The sequence below is a fragment of the Haplochromis burtoni genome, unplaced genomic scaffold (assembly GCF_018398535.1).
Source record: "Haplochromis burtoni strain Fernald_Lab_line unplaced genomic scaffold, NCSU_Asbu1 Contig_106, whole genome shotgun sequence".
Lineage (NCBI taxonomy): Eukaryota > Metazoa > Chordata > Actinopteri > Cichliformes > Cichlidae > Haplochromis > Haplochromis burtoni.
The window spans coordinates 1,869,103-1,880,771 of NW_024582467.1; the positions used below are offsets into that span (position 1 = coordinate 1,869,103).

Here is an 11,669-nt window from a genome sequence, read left to right on the forward strand (position 1 = left end):
TTATCATACCATTAGGCATGAACCTAAACAGGAAGTCATTAACAGGCAAGCAACATTTAAACTCAAAGCCTCTGCACAGTAGACACACTGTGTAAGCTGCACCCCTCTGGTACAGGTCAGGCATCCTGGGTTTTTTGTCAGACAGGTTCTGTATGATATGTTCATTTCAGAATATTTTCTTTAACCATAAACCACAGTAATTCCAATCTGGTTCTGTCATGGTCCTGGTCTGGTGACCCAGTCCATGTGTTTTTGAGTGTAGTTAATATTTCTTGGTTTTGTATCAGTTGTGGTTGTTGTTACTTTTTAGGCTCTGGGTTTCAGACTGTGTTTATTGGGTTAAAAGGCTATTCTAAGTTAGATTAGTGTCACAGTCCTGGGTTTTTTGACCCAGTGTTTTTGTGTTTCATAGCATTTTGATATTCATTGTTTATGTTTTGTTATATTTAGTCTTCTTTAGCACCTAGGTTTTCTAGTTTTAGTTCTTTGTTCATGTAGAATCACTGTGCCATCTCGCCCTGTGGTAAGTTTGCCTTGTTGATTAGTGTGTCTAATTTATCATGTCTCATGTCTGCGTGGTTTATGTTGTCAAGCCTGTGTTGTCATGTCTGTCCCATCATGTTTCCTGTTTTATTTTGAAAGAGTCTGTTCTTTGTTCATTGTATTTAGTTTTACCTCCCTGTCCCGTCATTAGGTTCATGTGTGTCAGCTGTGCCCTCATGTGTCTCCACTCCCCCTGATCACCTCATGTCTGTATTTAAGCCTCCCTTGATCATTGTCACGTTGTCTGTGTTACGTCCCCATGTTTTCATAGTTCTAGTCATGCAGTTTTCATGTCTTATGTCTGTTTCATTCCCCCAGTCACAGTGTGAAGCTGTTCCCCATCCTCTCATTATTCTGTCTGTGTATTTAAGTCCTCAGTCTCCCTTTGTTTGTTGTTGTGTTCTCTGTGTTGCTGGGTGTCATGTAGTGATGGCCAAATGAAGCTTTCTGAAGCATTGAAGCTTGTATTGAAAAACGGTTCATTACTCGAAGCTTTTCAACACAGTCCTCTCTGGTGACATCTGGTGGCCAAAAATATGAAGAGCAGCTTGAATCCACAAAATAAAACCAACCGCTTCATTATGATTGCCCACTCTACAGAGTGGAATGCTGTCTGATATTGGGCCTCCGTTGTGTTGCTTTGAACGTGTATTTTTTGGTGGTTAAGAAAATGTGTTTTATTTGTTTAATAAATAGTTTTGACCAGTAAACTCTCCTTGTTTAAATATGCACCATTGTGTGGTCTTTCTTTGCTTGTGACTTCTTGATGTTGGTAAATACAATAATTGAAAAATACCACGTTACATATATATACATATAATAATGTAAAACACATTATGGAGTATGCTTCTGCTGTGAGGTCTTGCCTCCATGCAGGTATGCAATTAATCGCCGGAGGATTGTATTTATAAATAATATTATATTAAGGAAATTTTCCCAGACATATTTTTGACCTGGGGGTAGAATTGATTGTGAAATGGAAAAGGAAAATGAACTTGCAAATTAAAAACATGATGCATTTAAGGTAACCCTTTTTCATTTTTATTTAAAAAGAGAATTTGTTCTAGTGTGCGATGGCCGAACCTGTTCCTTTTCGTGGAGATAATTTCTCCTGCCTTAAGGAAAATCCCTTCACATGGAACAGAAGAGGCTGGAGTGCAGAGAAACTGGTAGAGATGCAGTTATACAGTCTACCTGGGCCCCACAAACTATCAGCTAAAGAGAATAAAGAAATTCAATTGCTGCACATTTGGCAGACTAACATTTTCAGATTAATTAAACAATAAAATATATATTTTTACAACATTACATGTAAAGAATCAAGTGGAAGTTTTTGTAAAGTTATTTAATGATATTTATATTATGGAAGCAGATTTTTGACATTTTACCTTTTTCCCGTTTTCAGATATAATAAACACGCACAAAACAAAAGCAAACAGCCAGAACACAAAGCTGGAAAACCCACCCGACTGACAAAAATCAACTCAAAATCCTCCCACACAACAGAACCTCCTCTATTCCTCGCTGGCTCCAAATCTCTCAGTAGAATGATCAGTGGTTCACTGTCACCATCAAAACACTCCACAAATCCCGCGAATGATTCGCTTCCATTGAATCAGACACCGAAGCAGTTAGGCTCTAAATGAAGCTTCGGACGTCACTGATCACGTGACTCTGGCCAAACGAATCAAGCTTCGACACAGAGCTTCTGAAGCAGTGTGTTGATTTTTTTGACACACGCACCGGAGCTTCAGCTTCAAGCGGGCCATCACTAGTGTCATGTGTAGTTCCGTGGTCCCATGTCACGTCATCTATGACCAGTCAGAAGTTTCTTAGTTCTAGTTCATGTTTGGTTTGTTTCTTTAGTATTCATGTATTTTGTTTTCAGTTTGTTTTTTGCCAGCAATAAAGCTGCGGCCTTTGGTTAAGTATTCTGTCTCTGAGTCCTGTGTTTAGGTCCTGACCCAGCCTGCCACACAGCCCATCATGACAGGTTCATTTCTGAATCTAAAGCCCACAGCTGGTATTAACATCAAAATGAATGCAGTTTTCATAAATGTATAAGCTTTGCACTGCACTTTGCACTTTAATATAATGATCTTTGTGACTTTGAGTTCCTACGAAACTTTATCTTTGTGTTTCCACTGAGTTAAAACCCACAGACACATCAGATGAGAGCAACTTAACTTGCTGATAACATGTTTTTTTAAAATAGATTTATATCTTCACTGAAAGCCAATGTGCTCAGAGACTGGAGTCTTTTACTGACAACATTTAGCCTTTTACTCATGCACAAAGCACGAGTTTGCTTAACCTGCATCAGTGCATAGCATTTGTACTGTAATAGCAATCAGTTCAGTTAGTTAAGGTTTTGCTAAAGATGCAACATTAAAGAAAGGAAACCTGACTGATGACAATAGCTGTAAATGAAAAATAAAATACAGTCTCAGGAATGAGTGGCTCCACTGTTATTGTTGATCACCAAGTCGTGAATAAAGCCACACAAAGGGCATTTACTGTCAAAAACTGTTGTCCCTTTTTGTAAACTTTCCTTGCCATCCATCCCCAAAGGTTCTCAACTGGATTTAGATCAGGGGAAGATGCAGGATGGTCCAAAATAGTGATGTTATTCTCCTGGAAGTAGTCCCTTGTCCTGCGGGCATTGTGTACTAAAGCATTGTCCTGTTGAAAAACCCAGTTGTTACCACACAGACGATGGCCATTTGACACTCCTGCACCTCCATTTTTCCACTGAAGGAAAAAGCCCCAGGCCATTATGGCGCCCCCTCCACTATGGGGCGTAGAAAACATCTCAGGTGGGGTCTGTTCTGCTTGTCATACCAGTAACACTGGAAACCATCAGGACCGTCAAGGTTAAATTTTTTCTCATCAGAGAATAAAACTTTCTTCCACCTTTCAGTGTTCCATGTTTGGTGCGCTGTTGGAAAGTCCAAACAGTCAGTTCTGTGGCGTTCAAGGAGTCGAGGCCTTTGAAGACGTTTTTTTGTTTTTGAAGGCGTTTTTTGTTTTTGAAGCCCTTCAGTCTCAGATCCTGTCTAATGGTTATGGGGCTGCAGTCGGCACCAGTAACGGCCTTAATTTGGGTCGACGATTGTTGGACAGCCAATTGGATCCTCCGGCTCAGTGCTGGTGAAATTTTTGGGGTCTTCCACTTGGCCTTTTTGTTCCATAACCCTCAGGATTATTGAAAAAATCCAAAAGACTGTCTTACTGTGTCCCAACTAAGCAGCGATGGCGCGCTGCAAGAGATCCCGCTTATGCAGTTCAACAACCCGACCACGTTCAACAAGGGAAAGTTTTTTTGCCTTTGCCATCAGAATGTCATGATAGTGTGATTACCTGACAGAAAATGACAATGAATCCACATTTTAAGTTCATTTTGTTAACATTTTGTTAAAATCCAACCATGAAAAATATGACTTTTTGCCATTTTTCAAATGGTTTTAAACTTTTGATTGGGACTGCCACCATGGCAACCGTAACGCTGCCGCCTGGAACAACAGAACGTAGCTGTCAAACAAAACCCAAAGTCCTGACCCGCCACAATATGAAACAGGAAAATACCGCCGTGTAATCCATTTATTTCAACTAAGTAACTGTATTCTAAATACCACTTTTTTAAACGGTACCTGTAACGGAATACAGTTACTCATATTTTGTATTTTAAATATGTAACGGCGGTACATGTATTCCGTTACTCCCCAACACTGCTCAAGAAATATTCATATATGACTGAATATTTAAATGTGATGTGAATTCTCTATCTTAAGCAGAGATGGGCAGTAATGCGTAATCTGATTACTTTTTTCAAGTAACGACTAAAGTAAGGGATTACTATTGCAAAAATGGTAATTAGATTATCGTTACTTTCCCGTAGGAACGCTGCATTACTGCGTTACTAAAACCGTGATTTTTTTGCGAGAATGTCTCATGACAGGGACGTAAGCGAGTGCGCCGTTAGTGACAACAGCTGTGTGCAGATCAACAGTGGATCATATATCGAGTGCGGGAGAGAGTATGAGCGTGCAGCGTTTAAAGCATGGAAGTACTGACCTTACTTTGAGATTGATTCCATAAAAAGTAACAAAAACATTAGCGTCCGCTGTGCGTGGGAAGAAAACCCCTAAATAAGCACCGAGTAGCTACGACGTAATGGGAAACTCACAGAGAAACTCGCGGATTCTTCAACTGACCGCTGCGGCACACCTGCACCAGGGTAACCCTCCGCCTACCCCACTCCTGCTTTACAGGTGAAAATAGAGCAACAGGACCGCTGAGTCTTTGATGTTATTTATTTTCTGCTGTGTTTTACTTGCATCTATTTGAAAGAGTGAGTGTAAACACAAAAAATTATTTTATTTTATGTGCTGGAATGTGTAGAAAATAGGTTTCAATGTTAAACTAGTTTCTTCAAGTCAGAGAATGTTGCATATAATTAAATTTTTGCTTGATGCATAAAGTTAAAAGATTAAAACTAATAAAACAAGTTTTAAAAAGAGACTTTTCCATTTGATTACATTTTGTATGATGGATTATGTAGAAAAAGTAGAACTGGGCTGAAAGATCTATCGCTTTATCACCTCTTCAGGTTGTAAATCGTGTTTTTAAAAAGTAACTAAGTAATTAATTACTTTCGAAAATAAGTAATCAGTAAAGTAATGGGATTACTTTTTTGGGGAAGTAATCAGTAATTACTTACTGATTACTTTTTTCAAGTAACTTGACCAACACTGATCTTAAGAACAACAAAGGAAATGGAATGACGTGACCTTAAAGTTTAGACTTTTTGTTAAATCATGTAAGTCAGAGATAGTCCAGGCTTCTAAACCCATCTCAGGTGGTCAAGTACCACAATCGAAAGGAGAGCTGCCTGACTGATATAATTTGACCTGCAAGGTTCAGATTTCTTCACATCAGGGAAAGCAAGAAGACACCTGGATTGAGACCAGGGATCAGGATCAGGGACTTTTTTTTTTATTAGAGAGCCGAAACTAAGGATCATGGGTGCATAAAGAGATGCAAAGTTTTAATAACACGTGCTGCTGTAGCATCAGTGGGTAGATCAGAGGAAATGCAAATAACCTTAAAGAGTTTCATACAAAAATGAATGAGAGATGGCATAAATAAAAATTCAAATTCAAATTTAAAAAGTTACAAACATTTGGATACATTATTTGCATGTAGAAACAAATGAATATTAACTGGTGATCATAATTACAAGGAAGGGAAACCAAAACACTTTTAAGATCTCGATGAAAAAACAATTGAAAAAGAAAAGAAAAATGTGTTTAGTACTGGAATAAAATGAGTGTTTAAAAGTGATTATAAAGTAATTTTGAAATTATTTACACAAAAAGCGTGGCTGAGATGCAGATATCAGCTGTTGTTTGCTTGATTTATCAAAAAACTCTGACACTCTGATATCAACTCTTCCCCCTCTTTTGCTCTCCTGACTCAGTTTCCATCACCACACCTCTCACTGCTGCCGTCAGTCACACCGATGAGCACAGACATGCCAGCAGCCTGTCAATGCGCCCCTGCTGCATGAAAAGACACAAAACTAAGTCCACAAAAGGACAGAGCAAAAAGAAGATCCAACTGATTTCAAAAAGAATACGTTCATTAGGAAAGCTGGATATGGGAATCATCAGTACAAAGTACTTAAAGAACAACAGAATTAAAATTCCTAGACTTCTACGTTTCTCCTGAGTGGGCACTGAGGTGGCAGCAGGCAGGGCTCTGAAGGTCCGAGCTAAGCAGAAGATGAACAGGGGGCCAGGGAGGGCAGTATAAATAAGTAAATGTATGAACTGATGTAAAACTATGGCAAGAGGGAAACTGACAATACAAAAAGCCCAGACAAGGACACAGAGCAGCACAGAACTCTTAGGTTGTCTGAGGCAGTCCAACAGTGGGAGTGTGATGAAAAAACACCTGCAACACAAGAGAGACACAAATTCTGACTGTCATAGTACAAAAAAAAAGGTTTATGACTGTGAGGATTCTTCACAGTACAATATGATGTTCATAGAAATGCAAGGACGCACACATTAAAAGACAGAGCGGTACCTTTCCAGAGCAATGCACACCTTGAAGTAAAGACCGACCATCTCACACAAGTTGTAAATAATACCACTCATGCTGCTTTCCACTCTTATGATCCAAACGATCATTATGCAGATCCGGATTAGATTGGAGAGGAGGAGGTTTGTGTAATAGATGACAGGGACCTGACTCCTTTGCATCTGAAGGAAAAATAAATTATTATAAGACATTACACATTGAATCTAAGGGACTATTTACTTCATTTACTTACCACACAACACACATAGTAGATGATCAGTACGGTCAAAGGAAGCCAGACACACACGTGAATCCACATCACCACTTCAAGGAAATATCGCTCATGTTGATAACATTTTGTTATCGCATTTGTCACTATGTATGATCCAAGATGTCTGATGTAAAACACTTTTGTGAAGCACACAGGTGGTGGTAGAAAAAACAAAACAGCAGGTTAACATTGTTCTTATGTTGACATGAAATTGTGGATGAAACTGATAAAGAAGAAGCAAAACCTGCTGAACTGATGTAACAAATCATAAAATAATAAAAAAAAGGACAAAACAAGGAAGAGCATACACAAGAACGTGTCTGTATGCCTGTAAAATTAAGATTAATTAATATATAATTAATATAATAACTTTAAAGTCAGGTAAAATCTACCTTTCATTATTTCAGTTAACTTGTTTAAATGTGAATAAAAGTGATTCAGAAATTCCTTTTAAATTGTTAACAAATAAAGACAAAAACACCTCTATATAACTTTAAATAATCCTCATGGATATTCAAGGCAATTCATTTCATATAATGACTTCAGCAGGATCAAACACCTGTCCTCTTTAAAACTGTATTAAACAAAGATGTGAACACAAATATCCGATTTTCTCTGTCAAATAAAAAGTACAGTAAAGCTGCACATTTACATCCTCTGCATTCACACAGAAGCTCACTGCACGCACAAAAGAAAAGTTGGTAGTACTATGACTTCCACATGCTGTCTGAAAATGCTGATTTGTTTTAATTATGAGCCAGTTTCTTCATAACTATGTTGCTCTTCAAGTAGAAATAATATGAATTAGTATAAGCTTTGCTCTTACTTGTCTCAGGACTGCTTCCAGCTGAACCAGTGGGTGAAAACTGCAATATGACGAATTTGTCTTGAACGAGGAAATTGTGGTAACACTTTATGGACTCCACCCTGTACTCACTGGTGTTCACACTGACAACAGCCAGTCAGGATAAACTTAAAGCTTCTGCACCATAGACACAGTGCTAAATGCAGTGTGTACACACGTTTAGCTTAGCTTTTCTAAAAACTGCAGTTGGCAGTTTATTTGAAACCATGTTTGTGACTTTATGAACTCTTTACAAGTTCGATCTTCCTTTTTCCACTACAATAAAATTTCACAGACCCAACAGAGCAGGTGATGTGGCAGCAAACACCAAGTTGATAACATGGGTTTTAAATGTGCAATCTTCAGTGTGAGAGCACTTGTGTCAAAACAAGTCTATAGAACATTTCCACCTTTAACACAAGCACAACTACACAAAGCAAAAGGACTGATACTTACATAGTGCTCTTCTGCTTTATTTGAACACTCAAAGCACTTTTTTACAAGCCTCATTCACCTAGTCTAACACACCCCCCCCCAACTAACACAAATGATATGTTCACCTGTTATTAAATCATTTACTCAATTATTATTTATGAAGTCTTTATTTATCCTTAGCCAGGTGCTGATGTCTCTAGCCTCACATTTCCTAAAACACAATCACCAATAGTGCGAGTTTGTTCCTCAGGGAGTGTGTCACAGAGTGGGGAAAAAGTGGCTAGAAACATGAACTGGTTGGTGGTGTACCGGGGATCTAACTCGCTACCGGATTTTCCAGGCAGGTCTACAATTACAGAGTGCAGTGCACCACAAAGGAAATACACCAAAGACAAATGATTGAATACATATCTAACAAGTTACTACCAAAAAAAAAAAAAAAACTGTGGACAATTTATTGTCCCTCTTCAACTGTAAACACAGAATAGTCAAACAGATTCACCGTCACACAAACCTCTAAAACACCATCCTATTTTCAACCCTGTGTCTCCATCTAGTGGCTAAAAAATGGTGATGGTTCAAATGTTGTCACATCTTTCTGCTGACAAAGATAATGATTTCACTGTGTTTTTTTCCACGATTTAAGGGAGAGATAAAACCACCTGGCCCTACAGAATACAACCCCCCCCCTCCCCCCCCAAAATGAATGAAAAAAGTTGACAGTGACATAAAGCACAGAATCAAATAGAATATGACCAAAGTTTTTGCAAGAATAAGAAAATATAGATGTATATTTAACATACTGCAATGTGTTTGCAGAAAACTGAAGTTACTATAGGCCACAGGTGTCAAACTCCAGGTCTCGAGGCGGTGTCCTGAAACCTTTACAGGTGACATGTGACTCAATAAATCAGAGGAAATACAAATGTTACCGTGAGAAAACAATTAATACAATTTTAAACTGAAATTGGAAAAAAAAAAATCCCCACTGGCCCGTCTTTATCCTTCTAGATTGGGCATCCTGTGCAGGATCTTTGCTGTTCCTAGAGATGTTGTTCCTGGGATCTGTTGGAGGCATGCCCCCAGTTTTAGGGTCACTCCTCCGGGTGCTCAGATTAAAGTTTTTGATCCAATTCCCCTAGTGTTACCAGCAGTGGTAGCACAATTGGCCTTTGGAATTTCAAGCCAATTCAATTTTTTTACTCATTTTCTTTAGTCAATTTCACCTCTGGGTAAATGTCTTCCTTAAATAGAAAAATAGGGGCAGGCAGCACTGCTGCCAAGCCCCTTCGTTTAGAATGAGTCTGATTTACTAACATATGTACAATCGTGCACACATTTCCTAAATCTGACAATGATTTTATGCACAAATTTTACATTCCATACACATTTTAGTGAATGAGGGTTCTAGTGAAATAGATTGTTTGCTTGCTTTCTCAGCCTCTCTCCTGCTGTGTTCTCCTCTTATTCTCTTTTCCTTTCCTTGTTGACATGAACCCACTCGTGTGTGCTGCCATCACTCACACTGATGATCTCTTGCTGGATCTGCTGCAGCAGCACAGACATGCCAGCAGATTTTCAACTGGACTTCTACACATAATGACAAACAGAATCAAGATCTCAAAAGAATTGAGCAGAGAGAAGATGGAAATGAAGTAACTGTCAAAAAGATATGGTTCCAAAACTATTAGGATGATTGTAGGTATGATAATCAGACAGTAACTAACCAACAACAGAACCAAAGTTCCTATAATTCTTTGTTTTTCCTCACTGGGGACTGAGGTGGCATCAGGCAGAGATCTGAGAGTCCCAGCTAGACAGCAGATGAACAGGGGAGCAGGAAACAAGGCAAAAATAAAGATGCGTTCAGACTGCTCTAATAATACTCCAAGAGGGCAACTGAAAACACAAAGGGTCCAGACCAGAAGACAGACCAGCACAGAAGTCTTGGTTTTTCTGATGAAGTCCAGCAGGGGGCAGGCGATGAAGAAATACCTGCAACACAAGACAGATACTCTGCATATCACAGTTCAGAACCATAAGGATGCTTCATTTACAGTACAAAGCGCACACACTGAGACAAATAGGTACCTTTCCAGAGCAATGCACATCTTGAAGTAAACACTGGCCATCACACCCAACAGGTAAAAAACTGAAGCAATGCTGGAGACTGTGCGGTCATTTGGTTTTGCTTTTGTCATGTTGAAGGCGCAAATCTTGATCACATTGGAAAGGATGAGGTTTATGTAATAGATGACAGGGACCTGATTCCTTCTTGCCTGCAGGAAACATGTATTTAAGTCAAATTAATGAAGTAAAAGGAAGACTCAGTATAACAGTGTTTGTACTGGATACTGGGACAGCAGGCTCAGTCCATATCAGTTTATGGAAGTGTTCTTGTCTCTGTATCTGATAGGTCTTGATGGTTGGGTTGCTTCCTGGTTTACTGTGAAGGTCATTTTCTTTTGTGTCCTTTGTTAGTTTTACTTCCTGCCTCGGTCTCTATTCAATCAAATAGTGTAGGATGTGTGTTTCTGATTTACTTTAGTATTACGTTAATTTTTTGAGGTTATCCATTGTAAACAAGAATCAGTGCTTAATGTCCATGCAACAAATAACTAATGATTTTTTTAAATTATTATAAATCAGCTTTTAAAATAATCTCAAAATTATTCACATGCTGACATAAAAACATATGAAAGTAATTTACTATTTACTTACCACACAGCCCACAAAACAAAGGACCTGTATGGTCAAAGGCAGGCAGTCGAAAACATAGATCCATGCAACCATAACTATGATGGGCAGCATCTTTTTCCAGCTTTCAGTGATGAAATTGCAGTAAAAAACTTTTTCTTCAGAGAAAAATATTGTTTCTGGAAAAGGCAGCATGTTAACACTATTAGAAAAGAAACAACGGATGAAAAGAAGAAACAAGGCCTGGTGAACTGACAATGTAACTATGATAGAGCTCAATGCTATATATGTCTGAACTACAGCTGACCGGAGTTTGCTCAGTTTGATTTATGTTCAGACTTCTAAAGGAAATTTATTTTTTTTAATGATTCAGAAATTCCACATTATTCCACCAAGAACAGTGAAAACAGAAAATTCCCTCTGCAGTTTCAGTAAATCTTTATTTAATTCTTGAAAGCAAACTCGATTCACAAGAATCAAACTTTTTTAGGAAGTAAAAAAGTAGCGCATTCATCCAGAAGCTCACTACAAGCACAAAAGAAAAGAGTGTAACTTTGAAACTTCAGCAAGATATCTGATGTAGGTCAGTTTTCTCATAATTTGCTGCTCTTCAAATAGAAATAATGTGAATATGAGTGATAGGAGTCGTCTGTATTTACCTCAGGACTGCTTCCAGCTGAAAACTGTAAAAACTGTAATTTGATAATTTTTGTCTTGAGTCAGGAAGTTGTGGCAGCTTACATTATACCCCATCCCCTGACTCGCTCTCTCTCTCTCTCTCTCTCTCTCTCTCTC

At 38.5% G+C, this 11,669-nt stretch overlaps 2 protein-coding genes across 2 annotated transcripts; both read right to left on the reverse strand.

The window, feature by feature from the left end:
- Positions 1 to 5,358: 5,358 nt before the first annotated feature.
- On the reverse strand, positions 5,359 to 7,203 carry LOC106633708. Its single transcript, XM_014340708.2, has 3 exons — positions 6,881 to 7,203; positions 6,634 to 6,809; positions 5,359 to 6,498 (listed from the first exon to the last, which is right to left on the reverse strand). Exons 1-3 carry the CDS (start codon positions 6,944 to 6,946, stop codon positions 6,057 to 6,059), a joined length of 684 nt encoding a protein of 227 aa, XP_014196194.2. The 5' UTR covers positions 6,947 to 7,203; the 3' UTR covers positions 5,359 to 6,056.
- Positions 7,204 to 8,939: 1,736 nt separating this feature from the next.
- LOC121814948 lies at positions 8,940 to 11,186 on the reverse strand. Its single transcript, XM_042223215.1, has 3 exons — positions 10,899 to 11,186; positions 10,269 to 10,456; positions 8,940 to 10,172 (listed from the first exon to the last, which is right to left on the reverse strand). The coding sequence occupies exons 1-3, from the start codon at positions 11,067 to 11,069 to the stop codon at positions 9,698 to 9,700; spliced, it is 834 nt and encodes a 277-aa protein (XP_042079149.1). The 5' UTR covers positions 11,070 to 11,186; the 3' UTR covers positions 8,940 to 9,697.
- Between the last annotated feature and the right edge of the window lie 483 nt (positions 11,187 to 11,669).

What these genes read in the sequence shown, in the direction of transcription:
- LOC121814948 (XM_042223215.1), bottom strand. Translation starts at nt 11,069, where the DNA reads ATGCTGCCTTTTCCAGAAACAATATTTTTCTCTGAAGAAAAAGTTTTT. An exon ending in TTTGTTTTGTGGGCTGTGTG is followed by an intron (nt 10,457 to 10,898) that starts GTAAGTAAATAG and finishes TGTTTCCTGCAG; the next exon opens with GCAAGAAGGAATCAGGTCCC. An exon ending in ATGTGCATTGCTCTGGAAAG is followed by an intron (nt 10,173 to 10,268) that starts GTACCTATTTGT and finishes CTTGTGTTGCAG; the next exon opens with GTATTTCTTCATCGCCTGCC.
- LOC106633708 (XM_014340708.2), bottom strand. Translation starts at nt 6,946, where the DNA reads ATGTGGATTCACGTGTGTGTCTGGCTTCCTTTGACCGTACTGATCATC. An exon ending in TCTACTATGTGTGTTGTGTG is followed by an intron (nt 6,810 to 6,880) that starts GTAAGTAAATGA and finishes TTTTTCCTTCAG; the next exon opens with ATGCAAAGGAGTCAGGTCCC. An exon ending in GTGTGCATTGCTCTGGAAAG is followed by an intron (nt 6,499 to 6,633) that starts GTACCGCTCTGT and finishes CTTGTGTTGCAG; the next exon opens with GTGTTTTTTCATCACACTCC.